Below are 25,787 nucleotides of genomic sequence, written 5' to 3' on the forward strand. Positions count from 1 at the left end.
TGTTATCAGGGTTATACAGTTACTATACATTATATTCCACATGCTGCTATACTGTACAGTAACATATATATCACATATCCAGCTGCTGTGTTATCAGGGTTATACAGTTACTATACATTATATACCACATGCTGCTATACTGTACAGTAACATATATATCACATATCCAGCTGCTGTGTTATCAGGGTTATGCAGTTACTATACATTATACACCACATACTGATTGCTATACTGTACAGTAACTTATATATCACAGATTCAGCTGCTCTGTTATCAGGGTTATGCAGTTACTATACATTATATACCACATGCTGATTGCTATACTGTACAGTAACTTATATATCAGATATCCAGCTGCTGTGTTATCAGGGTTATACAGTTACTATACATTATATACCACATGCTGCTATACTGTACAGTAACTTATATATCACATATCCAGCTGCTGTGTTATCAGGGTTATACAGTTACTATACATTATACACCACATGCTGCTATACTGTACAGTAACATATATCACATATCCAGCTGCTGTGTTATCAGGGTTATACAGTTACTATACATTATATACCACATGCTGCTATACTGTACAGTAACATATATCACATATCCAGCTGCTGTTGTGTTATCAGGGTTATACAGTTACTATACATTATACACCACATGCTCCTATACTGTACAGTAACTTATATATCACATATCCAGCTGCTGTGTTATCAGGGTTATACAGTTACTATACATTATACACCACATACTGATTGCTATACTGTACAGTAACTTATATATCACATATCCAGCTGCTGTGTTATCAGGGTTATACAGTTACTGTACATTATACACCACATACTGATTGCTATACTGTACAGTAACTTATATATCACATATCCAGCTGCTGTGTTATCAGGGTTATACAGTTACTATCTATATAATTAAAATGAAAGTCTGTCTGTCTTTTGACTGTCTGTCTGTCTGTCCCAAATAGACTTCCAAACGCCTGAACCGTTTGACCCAATTTGGCACACAGATACATTGGGTGCCCGGGAAGGTTTTAGCGAAGGTCCCGTCCCCGCCAGATGTACAGGAGGGGAGGGGGAGGGGAAAGAGAGGCGCCCCATAGAGATGAATGGGAAAATCTCCTCACTGCACACACAGGTGATATAATTAGCTGCAGCAGACACGGCAGTTGGAGCCTTAGCAACCAATAGGATTACTGCTTTCATTTTCACAGGGAGCAATGGTTGCTAGGGAAGCTGCCTCAACATCCACAGTAATAACTGGTAGACCCCCTACTCCATCTATACAGTACATGTATATACAGGACCCCCTACTCCATCTATACAGTACATGTATATACAGGACCCCCTACTCCATCTATACAGTATATATATATATATATATATATATATATATATATATATATATATATATATGTATATACAGGACCCCCTACTCCAGCTATACAGTATATATATATATATATATATATATACAGGACCCCCTACTCCATCTATACAGTACATGTATATACAGGACCCCCTACTCCATCTATACAGTACATGTATATACAGGACCCCCTACTCCATCTATACAGTACATGTATACAGGACCCCCTACTCCATCTATACAGTACATGTATATACAGGACCCCCTACTCCATCTATACAGTACATGTATATACAGGACCCCCTACTCCATCTATACAGTACATGTATAAACAGGACCCCCTACTCCATCTATACAGTACATGTATATACAGGACCCCCTACTCCATCTATACAGTACATGTATATACAGGGCCCCCTACTCCATCTATACAGTACATGTATATACAGGACCCCCTACTCCATCTATACAGTATATATATATATATATATATATATATATATATATATATATACACACAGGACCCCCTACTCCATCTATACAGTACATGTATATACAGGACCTCCTACTCCATCTATACAATACATGTATATACAGGGCCCCCTACTCCATCTATACAGTACATGTATATACAGGACCCCCTACTCCATCTATACAGTACATGTATATATAGGACCCCCTACTCCATCTATACAGTACATGTATATACAGGACCCCCTACTCCATCTATACAGTACATGTATATACAGGGCCCTCTACTCCATCTATACAGTACATGTATATACAGGTCCCCCTACTCCATCTATACAGTACATGTATATACAGGACCTCCTACTCCATCCATACAGTACATGTATATACAGGACCCCCTACTCCATCCATACAGTACATGTATATACAGGACCCCCTACTCCATCTATACAGTACATGTATATACAGGGCCCCCTACTCCATCTATACAGTACATGTATATACAGGACCCCCTACTCTATCTTTACAGTACATGTATATACAGGGCTCCCTACTCCATCTATACAGTACATGTATATACAGGGCACTACAGGTATACCAAACTGTGACTGGATGACACTGCCACACCAGACCTGACCAATAGCGCCATACTGTGACTGGATAACACCATCATATCAGACCTGCCCAATACCGCCATACTGTGACTGGATAACACCGCTATACCAGACCTGACCAATACCACCATACCATGACTGGATAACACCGCCACACCAGACCTGACCAATACTACCATACTGTGACTGGGTAACACTGTCATAACACACCTGACCAATACCACCATACTATGACTGGAAAAAACTGCTATACCAGACCTGACCAATACCGCCATACTGTAACTGGATAACACTGTCATACCACACCTGATCAATACCGCCATACTGTGACTGGATAACACTGCCATACCACACCTGACCAATACCGCCATACTGTGACTAGATAACACCACTATACCACACCTGACCAATACCGCCATACTGTGACTAGATAACACCACTATACCAGACCTGACCAATACCGCCACATTGTGACTGGAGAACACTGTCACACCAGACCTGACCAATACCGCCATACCGTGACTCAATAACACCGCCATACCAGACATGACCAATACCGACACACTGTGACTAAATAGCACTGCCATACCAGACCTGACCAATACCGCCGTACTGTGACTGGATAACACCGCTATACCAGACCTGACCAATACTGCCATACCCCCCTCGAAAAGACACCAGATTTTCTGGCAAGTCTCAATGGGAGGGTACTGCCCCTCTGCAAGGTGCTACCCTATGCACCAGACCATGGGTACCTAATGGTAAATACGACCCTGCAGGTATACAGGACACTACAGGTATACAGGACCCCAAAACTATACACTACAGGTGCACGGGACCTCCACCAAACTATATACTACAGGTATACAGGACCCCAAACTATACACTACAGGTATACAGGACCCCAAAACTATACCCTACAGGTATACAGGAACTCCACCAACTTTATACTACCGGTATACAGCACCTTCACCAACTCTATACTACAGGTATACAGGACCCCAAAGCTATATACTACAGGTATACAGGAACTCCACCAACTATATACTACAGGTATATAGGACCCCAAACTATACACTACAGGTATACAGGACCTCCACCAACTCTATACTACAGTTATACAGGACCTTAAAACTATGCACTACAGGTATACAGGACCCCCGAACTATATACTACAGGTATACAAGACCCCCACCAATTATACACTACAGGTATCCAGGACCTTCAAACTATAAACTACAGGTATACAAGACCTCCACCAACTATACATTACAGGTATACAGCACCAACTATATACTACAGGTATACAGCCCCCCCAACTACACACTACAGGTATACAGGACCCCCCCAACAATACACTATAGGTATACAGCCCCCCCAACTATGCACTACAGATATGCGAGGCCCCTAAAAACTATACATTGTGGGTATACAGAACCCCTCCAACTATGCTGATTAACTGATTAACTCAGATGAAACAATACCTTTAGCTTGGCCTCCTGGGCACCTTAGAACAAATCTAATTAACACACTGACACTTTATACCCAGGCAGCGCCGGGCACATTTTCTAGTACATTATATACCACATGCCTATTGCTATACTATACAGTAACTTATATATCACATATCCAGCTGCTGTGTTATCAGGGTTATACAGTAACTATACATTATACACCACATGCTGAGTGCTATACTGTACAGTAACTTATAATATCACAAATTCTGTTGTTTCTCATTGTTTGTTTCATTTGTTCTTCATGTTATTCAGAATAATAAATCATTATTTTTGGGTTGTGGAACCAATTGTCTGCATATCAGTGATTTCTTATGGGAAAATTTGCTTTGGTGTAAGAGTGGATTTGGATTACAAGCGCGGTCCCGGAACTAATTATGCTCCTAATCCTAGGCACCACTGTACTATATTATTTACTATATACAGAATGGACTTTGCTAAAGATTATACATTATATTTTTATATATACACATACACACACAGCCTTTGCCACACGATTGTAAAGCTTAGTAATAGGCTCAGTATGCGAGTGATGATCTAGCAGAACATGGAATATCGGGCCGTGTAATACATCCCTTACTGTCACATGTAAACATTTATTTAGAGGGAATTTTTACTCCTTACAGTGGCCCCTCAACTAGAAATAAGAAATGTAAAACTCTTAACATTCTAACTATTATTTCCACATGACAAATAGAGGATTTTACAATCTGCGAGGCATTCATTATACTATGTGGATGTCAGTCAAATCTGTGAGAATTTAGGGGTGTACAGGGGTGCCTTGGTTTACGAGCATAATTCGTTCCAGGACCGTGCTTGTAATCCAAATCACTCTTAAACCAAAGCCAATTTTCCCATAAGAAATCACTGATATGCAGACAATTGGTTCCACACCCCAAAAATAATGATTTATTATTCTGAATAACATGTAAAACAGATGAAAAAAACATTAAGAAACAGCAGAATCTGTGATATTATAAGTTACTGTACAGAAATGGAGAGGATGGGAAACACACATGGAAACAAACATGCAGCGCTCTCTGTCCGGGGGGGGGAGAGGGGTTACAGCTATGGAGAGATTACCTCCACAGTCCTGTCCCCTGATGTAAGCCCCAGCCTGAAGTGGATCTGCTATGATTTGGATGGTGAGGGAGACTTCCTGGGTCAGAGTACAGGGCTGTAGACCCCGCTGTGCAGACCATGCCCCTCCCCCACTCGCCCTCCCACCCAGTAAAGGGAGCTCTTACACCAAAGCAATGCTCTTACACCAAGTCACAATTTTAAAAAAACTGTGAGCTCTTAAACCAAAACGCTCTTAATCCAAGTTACTCTTAAAACAAGGTACCACTGTAATCTGAACCTTCAAGGGAGCATGCTATAAAGGGTGGACCCTGGTAGCTTTGGGCTGCCCCTCTGGCTTTAACTGATAGATGTCCACCCCCATACAGGGAGTGATTTACCAATCAAGGACTGCTCACACGACTATTGGCTCAGGCAGCATAACAATTATGACAAGTTTTAAATTTAAAGGGGCACTCCAGTGAAATTTTTTTCTTTCAAATCAAGTGGTATCAAAAATATACACAGATTTGTAGTTTACTTCTATGTAAAAATCTTCTAAATTCTTTCCATCCTGACACAGTGTTCTCTGCTGCCACCTCTGTCAGTGTCAGGAACTGTCCAGAGCAGCAGCAAATCCCCATAGAAAACCTCTCCTGCTCTGGACAGTTCCTGACATGGACAGAGGTGGCAGCAGCAAGCACTATGTCAGACTGGAAAGAATACACCACTTCCTGCAGGACACACAGCAGCTGATGAGTACTGGAAGACTGGAAAATTTTAAATAGAAGTAAATTACAAGTCTATAACTTTCTGAAAACATATCCTAGAGCCACCGACTACTTGAAATTTAAATTTAATGTCTAACATGGGAAGAAACAGGGAAGGAGCAGGGTTCAGCAGTATATAGAACCCCCAAAGACTTGTATCTCTAATTCCAGTCTCAGATCTGCAGGATAAAGCTTGGCTTTCAGGCTTGTACATCATATTATCATACTTTCCTAATTTATGTGAGTTACTTCATTGGGAAGATGTTATCGTATGGAGGGGCGGGTAATTTTCAAGGAATGTTCCATCACAATATTCAGAGATAGTTGTGTTACAACTTGCAGAACTAGAAATGGCAGCTATCCTGTAATTCAGTGTATTGTGAAAGTCATGCTACAAGATATGGCAGCGGCTCCGGCATCACTGTGAGATGTATGGAGAGGGGATTATTAACTATTTTAGCCCCGAGGTGTAAAAGAGGAAGAAAAAAAAAAAAAGCATTTCCTTACTACTCTATAACTATTATTGCAATATGAGAACTACAAAAACATAATAACTTATGCCACTAAACACTACCATCATCTTATGAGAAGATAACAGATGTCCCTGTATGAAAAGATAACAGGTGTCCCTGTGTCGCCAATATTCACAGCTAGTGACCACATTATAAGCCCACTGTATATATGTATCTATATGTATCAGATAATAGAGGACTGCTGGGGACCCTTCTCAGCCAGTCATTGGCTAAGGGTATGTGCGGACTGAGGACAGCGGATTCCTCTGCTTGTCCCTGCGCGCTCCCGCTTCACTCTCCGACTGTGCCATAGACTCCATTCTATGGTCAGGCAGATTCCGACGTCTGCCCCGTTCATTCTTTGGGCGGAGATTGAAGCGTGAGCGCACAGGGACGAGCAACGGAATCTGCCTTAAGTCCTCTGCGTGTTTTCCTCAGTGTGCACATACCCTGAGTGGCCACTTTCTTCTGTCAAGAGATAAACAAGTGCTAATCAAGCAGGTTGGCAGCGGCACAGAATCGGGGCAAGTCCACAATGTATTATTTAGTTCTCTTTCATTCCCTTGGGTTCTCTAATGGCTGATAATCATTTTCTGGTCACTGGAGAAAGCGAGGGGCATTTGCATGCACGTAAGAAGGCAGCATAAGGCTATGTTCACATAGTATTTTTGCTCAGTATTTAGCAAACAAAACCAGGAGTGGACTGAAAACACACACTATTGAAATTGAGTGGATGGCCGTCATTTAATGGCAAATAATTGCCATTATTTTGAAACAAATAATGGCCGTTTTTTTGCCATGAAATGACGGCCATCCACTCAATTTCAATAGTGTGGGAACATAGCCTTTATGTGTTTTCAATCCACTCCTAGATTGGCCAAAATACTGGGCAAAACTACTGTGTGTGAACCCAGCAACTCATTTCCACAACTGTCCTGTCCATCTAAAATATATTCAGACAGGCCGGATCCGCAGCAGATTTCTGGCTGCCAATTAGTTAGTTTCTATGGGAAGATATTGTCATCCCACTGTGATAATGTAAGCAGCAGCCCCCTTAACCCCCCCGCTGGCCACAGCATACATCCCGGCAGGGCAGCGCACTGATTTGGCTGACTGGGACGTCCAGCCGTGAATCCCTTAACCAAGCCGGAGAGTGGAGCAGGTATAGTATGCAGGCAGGGGGTTAAAAGGGATGTCACTTACATACTCGCAGTGCTATGTCAATCCCGCTGTATGTCTTTCTATAGGAAACCACTGCGGATCCAGCCTTTGTGTTTGTACCCTAAGGCTGGGTTCACACTATGTATATTTCAGGCTGTATTTGGTCCTCATGTCAGGTCCTCATAGCAAACAAAACCAGGAGTGGATTAAAAACCCAGAAAGGATCTGTTCACACAATGTTGAAATTGAGTGGATGGCCGCCATATAACGGTAAATAACTTCCATTATTTCAATATAACAGCCGTTGTTTTAAAATAACAGCAAATATTTGCCATTAAATGACGGCCATCCACTCAATTACAACATTATGTGAACATAGCCTTTCTGTGTTTTTAATCCACTCCTGGTTTTGGTTGCTATACAGCCTCAAACATACAGCCTCAAATATACGTAGTGTGAACCCAGCCTAAAGGTGAATTAAATTGATATTAAAAGGGTTTCCGGGCAAAACCGACTGCCGAGCTACATACAGGATAGGACAGCAGCTGTTCAGGGTCCACACTACATAGTGAATGGGGCCACAAGCAGTTTGTCTTCATTCACTGTGCACTGGTGGTGATATGTAACTGCAGCTTAACACCCATTCAAGTATATGGGAGCTTAGATGCAGTCCCTGGGTCCAACCACTACACCAGCTGCTCTCAGTCCCATTCACTGCGCACTTGCAGCCACTTAACAGCTAACTGGATTTCAGGGTCCTGTACAGATCACAAAGGGTCCCAGAAATATATTTTTTTTAATAGTTTTTCTTTTTACAAATATAATTGGACATGAAACATATTGGCATTAATTACAGGAGCCATTCTTCATTAAAACCTTCTGATTTAATGTCTAGACACCATAAGGCCACCATCAGTATCTACATAACCACACAACACAAGGTAAGACGATGCAATGAGCTTTCTAGTAATTGTATCCCAGGCAGAAAGCCTGTACACCTCTTGGGGTCAATGACAAGTCTTTCAAAAGCCAAATCATAAATTATTTAAAGTGATATATACAATGTACATTTACAGCGGTATATATATATATATATATATATATATATATGAAAGCATAAGTGTATATAGTGTAACCGATGGACTAGCTACTACAGAGCTTGTGAATGTTCTTCTGTAAACTTTACTATGATACAATTTACTTCTATATTACTACTCGCTGTTACTCACTGACACAATGGGACTGCTACTAAGCATGAAGCGTATACAGCTCTGTCTATAGACGTATATAGCTGAGAGGAAAGAAGATACAACCTTAAGATCACCTGTACATACAAACACAGCCTAGAAGAATAATGTTCTGGACATAAGTAAACGGATGGACCCAGCTGCTGATAACAGTTAAGAGATTCTATTCTGACATTTGGTTTGCTTATGCACATGAAGCATATGAGCCCTTTAGAAGAACACTGTATATACCTGTACATAGTTGAGGATTCTATAGAATAAACGCTATGTTACTGTGCCCCATATTAAAAACCCCTTGAATGTGAAATGGATATTTTTACTGCTCCCCTTTGGCTCCCAAATGTTTCAATGCTAACATTTATAGGTGCACTGGAGTCTCTCGTATTCTGTCCTCTTGGCATGACTGTACAAGGGGATGAGTGGCACATATATGGGTCAGCAGGTTTACATCTCACAGGCTGAGCCCCAAGCATTGGACTGGATCGTAAACCCTCCATGTGCCTTGGCTTGGAGTAAGCTATTGGGTTCACAGAAAGTAAGTATCCAGAACCAAGATCTTCTGAGGAGGATGGCTGATCACCACTTGAAATGAAGATGGCAGGTGTGGGACTTCGGCTGTATTCATGAATTATCTGGACCGGCACAGGGGCTACTGGACTCCCGATCACCAGAGAAACCTTTGACGCTTTGTGCTGGGTAGGTATAAGAACTGGATACAGATTGGTTTTACAACCTGGTGAACAGCTCCTCTGAAATACAAGAACATTTGGGACCATCTCAGGGGTTCCCGGAGCTCCTGAAACCTTTGGAATCCGGTCTGGTGATATCCATAGATTCCTAGATGACGTTTGCTGAATGGTGGGAGTATTTGCTGGTGACCTGGTCAATTGAAATTGTGTAATTTGAAGAGTTGGTGCCTCTGACACTATAAATCTCTGCTGTGGTGTCTGAAATCCTACAGAGTACTCCTTGGTTGAGTTATCACCTTCTGGCATGAGAAGAACAGGCTGGTTAGGGCTACCAACTTGGCACTTAGATTGACGAGGCTGCACTGTCAAACTGCAACTGGATATATACATCTTGACTCCCTTGATGTTAGACATGTGGGGCACATTCTCGGCATACTCTGTGCATGGTGGCTCAGTGCTGCTAGAAGTAAAAATGGTCTGAGGTTTACCAATCTGAGTTGTAGAGACAGCTGAATTGTTGGCTAGTACCACGTCCAGACGAGAGGTCCAAGACGACTGACTCTTAGAGATTGTAGGAAAGGATTCAGGCTGAACATGATCATCAGAGGAAGAAGAAGAAGGTGAAGTGCTCTGCACAGTCAAAGAACATTTCTTCTTAGGCAAGGAGTTTGTAAATCCACATCCATGCTCATGTGCAAACCCACCTTGGCCAAGACAGTGCTGGCTACCTTGAGAACTACTGCAAGATGAAGAATATCTCCAGGGCATGTGGGGTCGTGTTGTGGTGGAAGAACAAGTGCACACTGGACTTTTCAGTGGGTTTTTTCTTCTGTCCCTTTGTTCAAGTGTTATATCCAGTCTAGAGCAATGCTTTCCAGTGGAATCTCCAGATTTAGTGCAACATCCACCGGGGAATTTCCCCTTCGATGAAGCGGGGATGTATGATGCATACTCTTCAAAATCTGACACAGACCCAAAACCACGATCCCTACTCGTGGTCTGTGCAACATAAGACGGAGACGTGTCCACTTTGGGGCGACACAACGTCAGGTCCAATTTAGTGACGTAAGAAGAAGTAGCTCTAGGACTATTCCAGCACGACATATCGAGGCCAAATAGTAGGTAAGTCAACGTCTGGATCCAGTCTGGCCAGGTTCAAAAGTTGGTCTCTTCGGTGTTTTCTGAAGAGAAATCTGTCTTGTTAAAAGTCCAGTTGACAATTGTCTAGCGGTTCTGTCAATGACAGAGCAGAAGCAATGTGCTAAAGTCTCCGTAAGAAAGTCACTGACAGATGCTTTAAATAAAATAGCGAAAGGAAGAAAGGCACTAGGTGCAGAGAGAGTGCCTGCAGATAAATCATCCGGCTTCAATGTAAGGGGGAGAATGCAGGCAGGGCAGCAGAGAGCCGGCTGTCCAGTCACAAGTGCAGATGGCTTTAGGTGACTGGGATACTGCAGGAGAAGTCAGCATGTACCTCAGCACGGAAATCACAGTGATTCCCAGCAGAGCTGCAAGTGTGCTGCTGCCCTGCCTCTCCTCACCCTACCCTGACTTCTCTGCCTTTGCATGTCTGTGCTGCTCGTGTTCACGCGTCTTAAGAATATTTCCTACATCCTTTCCAAGTAAGGGCACAGTGGAATTTAGCAGTAATGATAATATTACTTAACACAGAAAAAAGGTAGGATTTAATAATATCCTTCATGTGTTTTTCATTTTCCTCCGTGCATTATAAAAAGCGAAAAGAATTTGTCACTTTGACCAAGTGCACTTAACACCTTCAGCCCTGGAAGACGCTGGAGAGGGCAATAGGTCTTCTAGCAGGAGGGCACTGTGGACTAGAGATGACAGGGTTAAACCTGAGAGCTAAACAAGAGTGTGCGGAGACTCCTTATAGTTTGCCGTGTCACTGTATGGTGCCGTACTGTCAGCTCAGTTACCTTGGGGTATATAACGTGAAAGCAGAGATGACACCTGACCCCATGCTGCCATCTCTACATCCAGTCCCTGTCTTCCATAGAGACCCATAACCTGTAATAACGCACTATAAAGGTTACACAGCTCATTCATGCACTATATTAGTTTATCCCACTTCTTGCATGTAGGAGCTGTCTTCCCATAGTAAACCGTATTCCCCAAATAATATAGGTATATTAACTATACAGAAAGGATGACTTTTCCCCAATCCAGGTGCTAGCCTCTGTTCTCACTGGCATCCCAGCTACTGGTTATATGGGAACCAAGACGTATAGGTTGTTATACTGATACCAATGACCATTGATGGGTCACTATAACTAATAATGGGGTTTATCAGGGGGTTCCAATATTTTCGACAGTGAGATTGTGCTGTTGTTTTTCCCAAAATACTGAATTGGATGGCCAAGACGCCTATAGGAGCATTATATGAATCAGCAACAGTGCCATCTTTAGGTGTGAAGAAGCAGTTTCCCCTTTAAAGGGCAACTAGCTATTTTTTTTCTTTCAAATCAACTGGTGCCAGAAAGTGCCAGAGATTTGTAATTCACTTCTATTTTAAAATCTCTAGTCTTCCAGTACTTATCAGCTGCTATATGTCCTGCAGGAAGTAGTGTATTCTTTCCAGTCTGACACAGTGCTATCTGCTGCCACCTCTGTCCATGTCAGGAACTGTCCAGAGAAGGAGAGGTTTTCTATGGGGATTTGCTGCTGCTCTGGACAGTTCCTGACATGGACAGAGGTGGCAGCAGACAGCACTGTGTCAGACTGGAAAGAATATACCACTTCCTGCAGGACATACAGCAGCTGGTACGTACTGGAACACAGGAGATTTTTTTAAATAGAACAAATCTATATAACACTTTCTGACACCAGTTGATTTGAAAGAAAAAAAAATTCACTGGAGTTGCCCTTTAACAAACATATTACTGAGAATACGAGTCCCCAAGTTGACAGGAATCTGTCAGCTGTATATTATGCTGACAGCTGCAGACATGGACAGATAAAACAAATGATACTGGTACCTTGGCTGATGACTGACTGCAAAGTTATAAAATATTTTTTTTCCTGAAAGCTCAAAAGTTGTAGAAGCCATGCTGAGCTGCAGCATGCACACCGCCTCCTCCTCCTCTATCTTCCACACATGCTGGTTAAATAGCTATCGCTTGTTTAGTTACTATGTTTCAGGCTATAAGGATAGGGCTACAGTATATAGTTCTAGAGTTCAAAACGGCTTTATGGCACCTGTTAAAATCCATGGATCTGTACTGCACTTACATATACTGGTTTCTCACACAACAGTTTTCTTCTTCACTGAATCTACAAGCAAAAAGAATTATGGAATCTCCCATCAGATGGCGTATTACATATTCTAAGGTAGCGTCCTGTGTCGTGCTATAATGCAGCCTATGTGCCCAAATATCAGAAAGCAGCCCCATGTGGAGACCCGCGGCTGCTGCAGACAGAGGGGAGTGCGGCTAAATACTCTTGTTATAAAATATGTTAAGTGGGGCTGCAGCTTTAAAGAGCTGGGACGTAACCTAAGAAGCTGGCAGGATGCCCGACCTGTCACATTGGCTTGTAGGACAAATGAGAGACTAATTCTTGTCCTGAATGCCGAGTCTGTTTACTCAGCTTCTCTGCACGCTGCTGATGCACACAGTAGCAGGACCTCTATGAAGTAGCGTCGCTCTGATACTATGGAAAACTTTCCTCCCATTGATGGCCGCCCTGTGCGGGAAGCTGTGATAGCAGACATTGGGGAACGTGCAGGGGCTGATCATGCAATTTGGGCACTGTATATAAGAGAATATGCTGTCTCAGCATCATACACTGCTACATTAAAGGGGTACTCCAGCAAAAAAATTCTTTCAAATAAGCTGGTTTCAGTAAGTTATAAAGATTTGTAATTTACTTCTATTTAAAAATCTCCAGTATTCCAGTACTTATCAGCTGCTGTATGTCCTACAGGAAGTGGTGTATCTTTTCAGTCTGACACAGTGCTCTCTGCTGCCACCTCTGTATATGGCAGGAACTGTCCAGAGCAGCAGCAAATCCCCATAGAAAACCTCTCCTGCTCTAGACAGTTCATGATGTGGACAGAGGTGGCAGCAGAGAGCACTGTGACAGACTGGAAATAATACACCACTTCACGCAGGACATACAGCAGCTGATAAGTACTGGAAGACTTTAGATTCTTACATAAAACAAATCTATAGAACTTTCTGACACAGTTGATTTGAAAGAAAAAGATCGTTGGAGTACCCCTTTAGGCAACCTAAACCGCACCTACAGACACTTGACATGGCACTGTATAGGGTCAATGGACATGACATTACAATGTGCACAATGCCATCATCTCATATTCTATCAGGGGAGCGGCGGGATTACGAGAGAGGTGATCAGAGACTTTGTTCCTGACAATGTATCTGGTTTATAGGACTAACCATCTGCCTGGTACTTTCCTTACTGTGGATGCTGCCCGCAGCTGTCAGAGACTCATTGAAATTATATTGACCGCCTTATATCACATCTGATGTTAAATTTATTGGCTTCAATATTGAATAGAATCTAGTTTTAGGGTCTGTCAGGTTGATGTGGTGTCCTATGTCTATACAGAATTCTGAGTACATGAAGTTTTCAGGTTATATTCTATAAATCTCCCACAATAGGCATAATACTGATGAAGATATGGGAAACAACTAAGAATTCCAAAGGGAACCCCTGAAGTTTCCTCCACTTACGGCATTGGGTTGTATCTTGGTAATTTATAGATATTTCAATATGTTTTTACTAGCAAATGAGGAAACACCTCTAACCCCTCCGGTCTTGCACCACTACATTAAATGGGTTTATATAGTAACGGTGCTGAGACGGTGCGGGGTCAGAAGCAGCCGGTGGCAGCTGTTACATGTAAAGGCTGGGATAAGAGATAGCTTAAACTCTAGCCCATTAGATGCTGCTGTAAGTTATAACCACAGTAGGCAGCTGAGATGATGGGCTCCATGAGTCCATCAGAAATGCATATGTAAACAGGGAATGTGCAGCAGATAGCAAAGGGAAACCGACAGCATGGATATTCATATATGAGTTTTCAGATCACACAAGCAGTGCATACATATATTCTGTGCTGCTGCTGTGTTATTAGTCATCCGGCTCTCTCAGATCACATAAGCAGTGCATGCACACCACCTGTGCGGCTATGTGATCCGGCTCTCAGATCACACAAGCAGTGCATACACACATTGTGTGCTGCTATGTGATCCGGCTCTCTCAGATCACACAAGCAGTGCATACACACATTGTGTGCTGCTATGTGATCCGGCTCTCTCAGATCACACAAGCAGTGCATACACACATTGTGTGCTGCTATGTGATCCGGCTCTCTCAGATCACACAAGCAGTGCATACACACCTTCTGTGCTGCTGTGTGATCCAGCTCTCTCAGATCACACAGGCGGTGCATACATACCACCCTGTGCTGCTGTGTGATCCAGCTCTCTCAGATCACACAGGCGGTGCATACATACCACCCTGTGCTGCTGTGTGATCCAGCTCTCTTAGATCACACAAGCAGTGCATACATACCACCCTGTGCTGCTGCTGTGTGATCCAGCATCCGGCTCTCCGGCCACTGGTATGTCTTCAGTCCACCCCTGCCTCCAGAATGATTGACATCTGGAGGTGGGGCAGCCTGAAGATAGTATAGACTGCTTTTGGGATATGGAAACTGACAGTACTGATACATACATATCTATACTGGCAGTTTCCATGGACGCACAAAGGATGCAAAGATCGTTTGGGCGGACCACCGGCCACTCAATTAACTATACCATGTAAAGGCACTGAAAACGAGTGCTGATTGTGCTAGTATAGAAGGACCTTTGGTCTCCCATTGGGGCTGAAACTGCTGCATCCTTAAAGGGGTTGTCCAGGGAGAAGTAGATGGCTAAAGCCTTCTGCATCCTGCTGCTTAGGGCTGATCATTCCACTTTTCGGAAGTAAGCCTTTAGAGACCTGGAGGGGCGGGGGCCAATGTGGCGGCAACACAGTGCAGCTATTTGCCATTGTGTGGTACAAGTCTAATCCTGAACAGAGACCTATTTCAAATGCACTAAATTTATTTTCTTTCCCTGGGACCAATCTTCAGTATATCCTATCATCCTCTCCCAACCACATTGAGACATCCAGTATTACTGCCCGTTGTTCCAAGCTACAGTTACATCCCATAAGGAGACACGCGAGAGGCAGAAGAGGGTTAGGTTTCTCAAAGCTTCCGAAAGTAACAGGCACCTAGTAAAGTCTTGTCATTTAGAGGTAATTATGTTACCATTATGAATGGCTGCAACGGCCAAAGGTCAAAGAGATTCTCGTGTCACAGCCCACCCATTATAACACTCCCACACAGCACGTATAGTAACTATTCTCTTATGGTTTATTTGGCATGGGTTACTGTGGTATACTGTATATCCTTACATTACAGGCCGGGTATACACATTAAATGTCCACAATGAAGCTCAGTACAATGTTAGAGGATAGTGCCATACTCCACTGTGTCCATTCACTGAAATCTGTTGCTACAGGTGTAAAACATGATAAATTTGGCTCAGATCTAATTTTTCAGAATAGTTTGACAGTGTAAACCTGACCGAAACCCAACTATAACAACAATAACAATATGACGAACGCATTACGAGGAGGTTTATATCTCTTCTTGCGGTAAGTAATGTGTTATCTGAGAGGTCGGTGGGAAACGAGAAAAGTAACATGGCCAATTACCGGACGTTCCAGACAATATTCATTTTGCATGATAGCTCATGTTGACAGACAACATGACATGCAAGATGTGGGCCGATCATTGTCTTTCAGCATGTTCTAAAATCCCGATGATGATAGTGACTGTCTGTTGTCCATCGCTCTGTGTAATAGAAGTGGCGGCAGGTCGGCACCCGGTTCCTCCTCAATATAGAGCCATGTAATAGGCCTCTAAGGCTACGTTCACATTGATAAAAGTAACCTACATTTGTGGTATACACTGGCATACAGTACACATTGGCCGCACAGACCCATTCAATGGATAAGACCTAGTCTACTGGTGACTACCTGCCATCCATTTCTCCTGTGGGAGTCCAGAGCGGAGGTACGCTACGGTATACATCAGCATGCTAGTTTACAGATACCACAAACATACTGTTGGCTAGTTTCAGATATAGTAAAAAGCAAGTTTGCTCCAGCCCTGTTGTGGGCTTAAAATATCTTCATTAAAGTATGACCACATATACATATCAATAATTATTCCAATGCGTTTCATGCAAACTACCACCACTAAAAACAGACATTATGTGGGATCAACTCGACTTCCCCAAACAACGTATGCCATATGACCCGAAACAATAACCGATTTCTACAGCGCCACCTTTGTCCACAGGCTGTGAGTGGTATTGTAACTCATTCCCTTCACCGGAGCCGAGCTGCAATACCAGACCCAACCAATGGACAGGTGTGGTGGTATTGTAGAGGAAATCGGCTATGTTTTTGTAATCCCGTACAACCCCTCAGAGTGTGTGATGTACTGTCGCTAGTGCACTCAAATATACCCAGCTATATAACAATGGCATCAAAATTTACACTGAAATGTTTGCAATATCAAGAGTACTTGTTTTTCACCTAATTTTTAATATGTCTTTGCATTGTGTCTTGAATAGGGCTGCTCACCATTGCTCACCCAGGAGCTCGAAGGTACCCGATACTGGTACCAGGGAAATAACCAACCCCTGCGTGACAACTGCCTCCCCCTATACTTAATAATAATAATAATAATAATAATAATAATAATAAGTAATAATACATGTCCTTAGATTCATTGACTGCAATCCTGCTTACTGAAGGTAAATCGCTCAGTCTCACACCTTGCTCCCTGCCAACTTGGCAGCCTGGACTAGTTATGTTGTCCAAGTCTATGGCTCGGCCGAGCTCTGTCAGAGATCCTTTCCTGCTCCATTATTTATGACTGTATATTAGTCCTTAATGTATTATTGATGAAGAAATCCTGACTCTTACAGTGCGGAGGAACAGAGTGTCCTGTCTTCTGCATTCTGACCGTAAACAACTGTGACTTGCAGATCCTGTAACCTTCTCTATATGTAGATCAAACGGGGGAAGCAGCTGGACCCCGTATATGATAAGAGTCACGAGCTTCATGAGATGGCAGCAAATAAATCTACTTGTTCAGTCTCTGCTCCCTTGCAGCAAAGTATTCTCTGGCTGAAGAAAAAATGGTAGCCTTGCCAGATCAGGTGCAAACAAGTACGTCAACTCTGACATTTGGGTTGGACGGGCAGAAAGCATTTTATAAATAAGCTGTCAACACAGACTATTTCATCTTTAGACTGATCACAAAGCTCCCAATGATGTTGTAGAATACACCCCCCCCCCCCCCATCAATCTCACAACTCAGCAGGAACAAATGACACAAGACCATGAAAGTTCATTGACCTTTCCAATGAGCAACTGGGAGGTTGACCAGCCCTAGATCAGGGATGGGAATCTTGGCTGTCCGGCTGTTTCAAAACTACAACTCCCATCATGCCTGGACAGCCAAAGCTTTAGCTTTTATGCTGGAACAGAAAGTCTGCTGGCTGCAGAAGCAGGGACTTGTGTCAGAAGATCAGAGACCCTGCTCCTGTGCAATGAGACGTGCATTGCTGCTTGGTTGCATCCGCTGGCCTGGGTGTAGACTAGAATGTCTGGCCTTGCAAATGTGGTAAGTGTAAATGACGAAGCAAACGGCTTCAGGGCCAGGTTACACGGGACAATTATAGTTATAAAAATCGTTAGATCGTTCAGATTTAATCATTTGGTGTAATAGGAGGCAACGATCGAACAACCAACGAGAAATCATTGATCGTTTGATACAATCTGGACCTATTTTCATCGATGATCATTCATAAATCATTCGAATATCGTATGGTGTAATAACATATTGTTCGGTCATTCCCTGGTCTATCAGCCAGGAAAGGACGAGCGCAAGAGCGACCGTATGTAACGATCATTGTCCTTTGTAATAGGCTGAACGATATAAGATCGTTTGTCATAGCTGTTATTTGAGATTGTTTATCACTGAGAATTTGTCCCATGGAATCCCACCCTTACTGTTTACCATCTGAGGCTCCATAGACAACCGGTGTCCAGTGTATATACTCAGTAGGTAATGATGCATACGGCACTGTATTATAAAGTCTTTTTCTATAAAATACTAACACAGACAGTATCTATGGGCTACTTTCCAGTATATCCCTATGGTGGTGGATAAGCTGGCAAAACTCAAACAACTCTTCTCCTTTAAAAGGAACCAGATTTGTGCTGATTGGTCTCCCAGAAGGGCTGCACGGTCCTCGCAGCTGGGTCTCTTATGGTCGTGGGGGTTTCGGGCTCCGTAGGCTTCATGTCGGCTAAAATGCTCTTTAATCCAGCATGCAATAAAGGGGGTAAGCTGTGAACTAGTAATCTGGACAGTGAATGGTCACGGTTGTCTGTCTTGTCAGCGCGCCACTAACAGGCCTCCTTGTCTGTCAATCACCCTGCAGAGCGCACTGACAGGATAGAGAGTCGTGACTAGTCACAGGCCAGATGACTAGTTCAAGGCCTTGCGTGCGGGATTAAAAAAAAACATTTTACCCAAATGGAGCCTGGAATACCCGAGACCATAAAAGACCCGATGACTGTGCAGCCATTCTGGGAGCCCAATCAGCTGAAATGTAGCTCATCAATCCATATAAAAAAGTGACTGGTCCACCCCCCCCCCCCTCGCTGCAGAGAACAGATGCACTTTATTTGTAAGAGGAGAATAGAAAGATGGAGGGGAACAGTATAGAAAGTATTGGAATGGTTTCTGGCAAAGAGCACCTCTCAGCTGCCCAGACATCTCTGACTTTCTCCTTCCACAGGGATATACGTATGAAACCCTATTCTGCTCGTTTCTTTAGTGTGTGCTGCCAACAGAAATCATATGTAATATAAAGTTATGGCAACTCAATGCAATATTGCAAGGAAAATTCCTCGTCGACTACACAAGGCAAGTGAAGAACATTCCAAAAATGACGCCTTCCTCCAATACAGATGATGTACATGACGTGTTATACAACTAAAGGAGCCCTTTTCCTAGCAACAGGGCAGCTTCCAATATTTTCCTAAGCATTTGGGCATCAAGAGAGCTCGGACGTGCCAACTGTGCCAACTGCTGAATTAAATCATCTGCACAATACAACTGGATTTCATAAATTTTCTATATTTTACACAAACACCCCAATCCAAAAAACTACCTAATATAAAGGGAGGTGCCGGCTATGCTGCCAAAACAGCTCTGACCCGAGATATTAGCAGTAGAGCCTTTAACCCCTTTAAGTTACGGCCTTTATGGACTAGACTTGTTTGCCAGCACAACCCACAGATGCTTGAACGGACTGAGATCTAAAAAACCAAAGCCAAATCAACGCCTTCAACTCAGCAACTTTCCTGAAAACATTGCACGACTGCTAACAGGCCATTAGGGAACACTGCGGCCATGAAGATGTGCACCTGGTCTGCAACAATGCTCAGGTAGGTAGGACAATAAATTTCACTATAAGTGCCAAGACCTAAGCTTTTACCGCAGTACATTACCCACAGCAATACACTGTCTCTACTGGCAGCCAGCTCACCTGTCGTCCTTCCGTGCACAAGTATTGTTGATATGTGTTTTAAATATAGGCCTAATCTTGGCTCTCTGCTGCCACCTCTGTCCATGTCAGGAACTCTCCAGAGCAGAAGGGGAAAGAATAGACCACTTACTGCAGGACATACAGCAGCTAATAAGTACTGAACGATTGGAGATATTTAAATACAAGTCACTTACAAATCTATATAATGTTTTGAAACCAGTTGATTTAGAAAAAAAAATTCACTGGAGTGCCACACCAGTTAGGCACCAGCAGACACAACAAAGAGAAGGATACACCAGTTTCTATAAATAAGCGATAATCAGAGCAAACGTAAAAGTCACCGGCTCGTGCAATTCCTCATGTAACCGTTCACTTCAGTCTTATCTATCAACAAAACCATCACAAGTGACACTTTTACACAACTGGTACGGTCTATACATGCACAGAGAAGAGCCTGAAATAGGAGACAAGATGGCATCAGAGCTGGGGCTGTGGGCAAGAAGTAACAAGTCTCTATGTACAAGGAACATTATCAATACAGTATTTATAACTATTACAGAAAATACAGGGGAACTAAGGGCCCTATTACACAGACAGAAATATTAAAGTGCTAGTGCTCTTAGAAGAGGAGGAGGAGGAAAAAACAAAAGTAAAAATAAAAATTGCCACCTGGTTCACTGGGTCATTTTAGGTTTGGTCCTCAAAGGGTTAAGGGGTTTACCCAGTGCTAAAAAAAAACATGGCCGTTTTCTTCCAGAAACAGCACCACTTATCTCCACAGTTTTAGTGTGAGTTTTGCAGCTCAGTTCCATTAAAGTGAATGGTACCGAGTAGTAATACCACACACAACCTAAGAGACAGGGGTGGCGCCGTGCCCTTTCTAATTGTGGATAATTGCTTTAAACAGAAGGAATAGAGATGCATGCCATGCCCAACAAGAGGGAGTGGCTCAGTGGCAAGTGGGCGTGGGGTCAGTGAAAAAAGTTTGACTTAAAAGGGATAATTTGAATATATACATTTATATACAACAGCATCTATTATGACATGATATCTGACACCTCAAGTACTTTTATTAGCTATTCTGCTCTGTGTTCCATGATCTGCCCCCCCCCCCCCTCACTTTCCAGAAGAGAAGGACATGACTCCCATATCCAGATGTAGCCAGGCTTCCCCTCACACCTAAAATTCATGCCCCTTTCTGTGGTCGCCTGACTCCAAGCCAAAGAAGATGGAGTGGGCCATGAGGACAGCGGGAGCAGGTGAGTACCTGGCAGTCTGATGTCAGGAGAGAAGACTGATATTATGTGGTGCATAATCCACAAGAATTAGCAGACTGGACCACGGAGCACTGGGAAAATGGCAATTCATACTAAAACACATATGGGGGCAGTGGTGGGATAAAGCACAGCACATGGGGCATTCTCTCTGTTGGATAACCCCTTTAATACATATGACACTGTGCCCCAAAGAAGTGCTGTGAATTTTGGTGAAACTAACAGCAAGTCAGAGGAACTGCAGAGGAATATTCCAGAAGAGGGGCGGACAGGCCTTTAGCCCTGCCCACAGTACCGCAGCATAGTCCATGGAAACATTTTAAAATTGACTTAGAAGTATTTTTCTCCTGAGCATTGGACACTAAAGGACACGATTATCTTGCTAAACCACAGACTGATGTTATTCCCCAAAGAAACACTGAGATACAACGTAACATGATGCAACCAATAATGTTTGGAGAAATAAGCCCCCTGGATGAAGTAGGGAGGTTTCTTACTGACCTCCTGAGAATTTAGGATCTTCTCCATATTATCGATGTCTCTGTAGAAGACTTGTTCTCGGTGAATCTGCTCCAGTAACTTTTTCTTCATTTCCCACTGCTGATAAAGCTTCTTGTTTTCTTCAACAATGGCCTGAAGCTTTTCTGTGATCTGAAGTATTGAATACGGCTCTTGTTAACAGCTTCTAAGTGTAAAACTATATATATATATATATATATATATATATATATATATATATATATATATATATATACACACACACACTACATATATACACACACATATATACACACACACACATACACATACAGAAACGTAATCAGGAATATAGATCAATGGACTGATTAGCTATCCCCCCCCCCCCCCACACACACACACACACCAGATCAGCTGTTCATTGCCCAGACAGTGACAGGAAGCAGTTGGCTCCGTCCATGGTGTAGTGGCCGGATCTGGTTACTGCAGCTCAGATGCCGTGGAATTTTTATTTTCCTACTGACCCATAGGGGGGGTCTCTAGGGGTGAAATCTGCGCACGATGATAACTACTAGGGCGTGTTTAAACTGTTATTAAAGGGGTATTCCGCTCAAACGATTCCCGCGCTGAGCGATCTCGCTTCCACTTCAGAGATGGACTTGTCTGGGGATGACAGCTCGCTCAGCCAATGATTGACTGTGGTGCTGCTCTGCCTTGGCCAGTGATCGGCTGAGCAGGCTGTCATCCCCAGATAAGTCCATTTCACAAGTGGAGATCACATCATGCTGTAGGAGCAGAAAGCCCCTTTAATCATGTTGGGGTTTTCATGGCACTTGCTGATTTCTGCATCTAAAGCCATGTGGTGTCAGCTGTAAAGACCCCACCCCCATTGACTTAAATGGGTGACGGGAAACACAGAAAAGTAGTGACATGGCATGTCTGTTCTGTGCAGTTACACTCTAAAGCTTCCATTAAAGTCTATAAGCGCTTCAAGGCTTTAAACAGCTGCCCTGTAGTTCCCTGCACAGTTGGCAAGTGTGTGGGCGATTGCACCTTTACTTATGATCATATTTATACTTATAATATATGTCCTAACTTCAGCATATAACATGCATGTATGGCAGGATGTCAGCAGGCTCGGGGGATGGGATGTTTATAACAGCTGGCACCTGCCATGACTGGCTGGAATTATTAGACAATTGGACGGGAGACGCGTCCCCCAATCACCCACTCCACAATGTAATTGCTGGTTGCCGAGGAATTAGTAAGGTCAAGTGAAGTCAAAACTGTTTAAAGAAAAAAAAAAAGTAGTCATCCAGGGTTTATACATTGCTGCACCGTTGTAAACATAACAAACAGGTTATGCTTACCTTTCCGCACTCTCCCCCGGTGTCCCCAGCTAACTGCAGCTCCCCTACAAACTAGTCTCGGGAGTGACAGCCCCGCGGCCAGTGATTGGCTGAGCAGGCTGACACTCCAAACACCAGCGACACTTCATCGAGGGAGCATGGAGAGGTAAGCATGTTTATTGTTTACAAACACGGCAGCAATATATAAAAACTTTTTAAACGCTGGATAACCCCTTTAAGTACCTTAGATGGACAAAAATTTTAATTGGGAAAAAATTGTGTGGGCGTTTTTTTTTTCTAAAACCAAAACAAATATGAATCAGGTTCTAACCTACTTTGAACAATGAAACATTAGCTGTTTACCTGTGCTGCTGGGATTTTCCCCTCTTGTAGAAGAGAGTGTCCAACAGTGACTGTCTTGTTATAGGTTTCTTGATGGGCGTCCATATTCTGCCTTAGGTCCTGGTGGGCTTTCAGTCTCTCACTACTTGCTAGAACTCCCCTTATGGTCTCATCAGCGTTCATCTCACGGGTTATCTCTGCGGTCCATGAGAAATAGTCACGCACCTGTAAATAAGAGTTTACAGCTTTATCACTATACTTTATTCGCTATACTTTCACAAACTTTACACCCCCCCATCCCTTCCCAAGTCATTATTATGACATGCGGGCGTGCTGATGTCAAATAGCTACGCAGTGTCTCCATAATATGTGCAGCTATTTGATATTGCATGAAGGTGTAGTTTCTCCTGAACACAATTATTGTGACTTAGCTCCGTCCCTACACATCTGGGAAGCCTTATTTCTAAAACGTGGAATCTCAGGAAATAAGCGCTGGGGCGCAGAAGGCTTCAGCCTGGTTCTGCTCCCTGGACAACCCCTTTAAGGTAGTTAAGACAAATCTCTACTTGTAAGAACTTTAAAGGGGAACTATCAGCAGGTTAGAGAAATCTAACCTGCTGATAGCTCCCTATAGCGCCGGGGATGATGAGGAGGAAGGTAAAAGGTGTGTGTGTGTGTTACCTTACTCCTCGGCACCGGTCCTGCACGGTTAGCCGGGGTAAACAACGCTCAGGAACACTGTTAGGAGAACTGTTGCATTGATTATCATTAGCAGGGGCAGGACAGATGGCGTGGCAGTGCTTCGAAGCAGAGTTTATCCCGACTGACAGTGCAGGACCGATGCCGAGGAGGAAGGTAACACACACCTTCCTCCTCAGCATCCCCGGCACTATAGGGGGCTATTAGCAGATTAGTTTCTTCTAACCTGCTGATAGTTCCACTTTAAGGGGATGTATACACAGAGTAAAATTGGGAGGGTTCTGGGGCGGAGCTCTCCACTACAGGATCCTGTCTGCCATTTATTTCAATGGGACGTCTCGCACGGCTCTCTGCAAAATAGACTGATGGTCAGTCACTAATTGGCCGAGTGCTGCCACCCATCACCTCCACCATTCGACTATTCAGCTCTCACACTACACTACAGTGAACAGGGCCAGAAGCAGTCATCAGTCTATTTTGCCTGGAATAACCCTTTAACTAAGTGTCTTTGTACCGTATTATATTTACACATAATAAACATTAGCATTGGCAGGCAGTGCACAGATCTGCGGATGATAGTAAAAGTGCACTTAAAGTGTAAAAACTACAGATGTTTTAGTCTTGACCACCATGCCAGGGACCCCTTGTCTGTGCAGCAGTGATCTAGCCTGCAGCTTGTGTTATTAAAATAAGGGGTTACACCAGAGACAGCTGTCTAATGTTCATATAAGGAGGCTCGGTCACAGATCCGCAGCTCAGTCCCAGATTATATTTATCTATGATTCACAGCCAGCTAGTGTTCCTCCTCAGTCTACACGTGATTCGAGGACTGAAACCCTTCCCAAAGGTAAAGTTACACAGACAATACCGACCTAGAGAAACTTGAACTCAGAACTGACAGCAGTTCTCGATAGGTTAACACATATACAAACTTTAAGGGGTTGTCTCATGAAGGCAATCCCCTGCCCATATATCCTATTAGAGGATATGGACAGCAAAGGGGTAATTCTTGTCGGATCCCAGCTTAGAAGACCTACTACAATAATGCATTACATGGATGGTTATTCACTTGAGCGGCGGCTGAAGAAATACGGATTATCAAATATGGCTACCTCTGGCAGTAACAGGTGGCTGGCTGGGATTGGAGAAGGTATACACACATCAATCGGCTGATAATAAAAAAAGACAACTATTTAAGGTCTATGGCTGGCTTACTGTAATGGTCGCTCTTCCTTAGACCATTACGATAAGCCAGCCATAGACCTTAAATAGTTGTCTCACCAATTTTCTAATGGCCCCCATTTTTGGCACAATTGGCCAACTATGTGTACGCTACACTTTTAGACGATGTCATCGAAGATAAGGATTGAGCATGTTGGATTAATTTGGATTAACAGAACCCAGCAGTCGTGTCAATAAAAGGATCAGGAGGGATGGCTGTTGGCCAAAAGTTTATTTCATGTGAATGGCCAGCTTATCTGCTAGAAAACATTGGCCCGTGGCTGAGCTGCATGTTTCTTCCCTAGGATATCTCTCTCTTTTCTCACTGAAAAAGT

At 43.2% G+C, this 25,787-nt stretch overlaps 1 protein-coding gene across 5 annotated transcripts in view; it reads right to left on the bottom strand.

Annotated features, from left to right (window-relative positions):
* Positions 1-25,787, bottom strand: part of SPTBN5 (spectrin beta, non-erythrocytic 5) — a 226,477-nt gene that overhangs the window by 132,729 nt on the left and 67,961 nt on the right. For all 5 annotated transcript variants that reach the window (XM_069950563.1, XM_069950562.1, XM_069950566.1 and 2 more), the window contains 2 exons: positions 23,554-23,757; positions 21,866-22,015 (listed from right to left, as the gene is read on the bottom strand). In XM_069950563.1, coding sequence (XP_069806664.1) covers positions 21,866-22,015; positions 23,554-23,757 — 354 coding nt within the window. The remainder of the gene's footprint in view (positions 1-21,865; positions 22,016-23,553; positions 23,758-25,787) is intronic.

The sequence above is a fragment of the Dendropsophus ebraccatus genome, chromosome 13, assembly GCF_027789765.1.
Source record: "Dendropsophus ebraccatus isolate aDenEbr1 chromosome 13, aDenEbr1.pat, whole genome shotgun sequence".
Classification (NCBI taxonomy): Eukaryota; Metazoa; Chordata; class Amphibia; order Anura; family Hylidae; genus Dendropsophus; species Dendropsophus ebraccatus.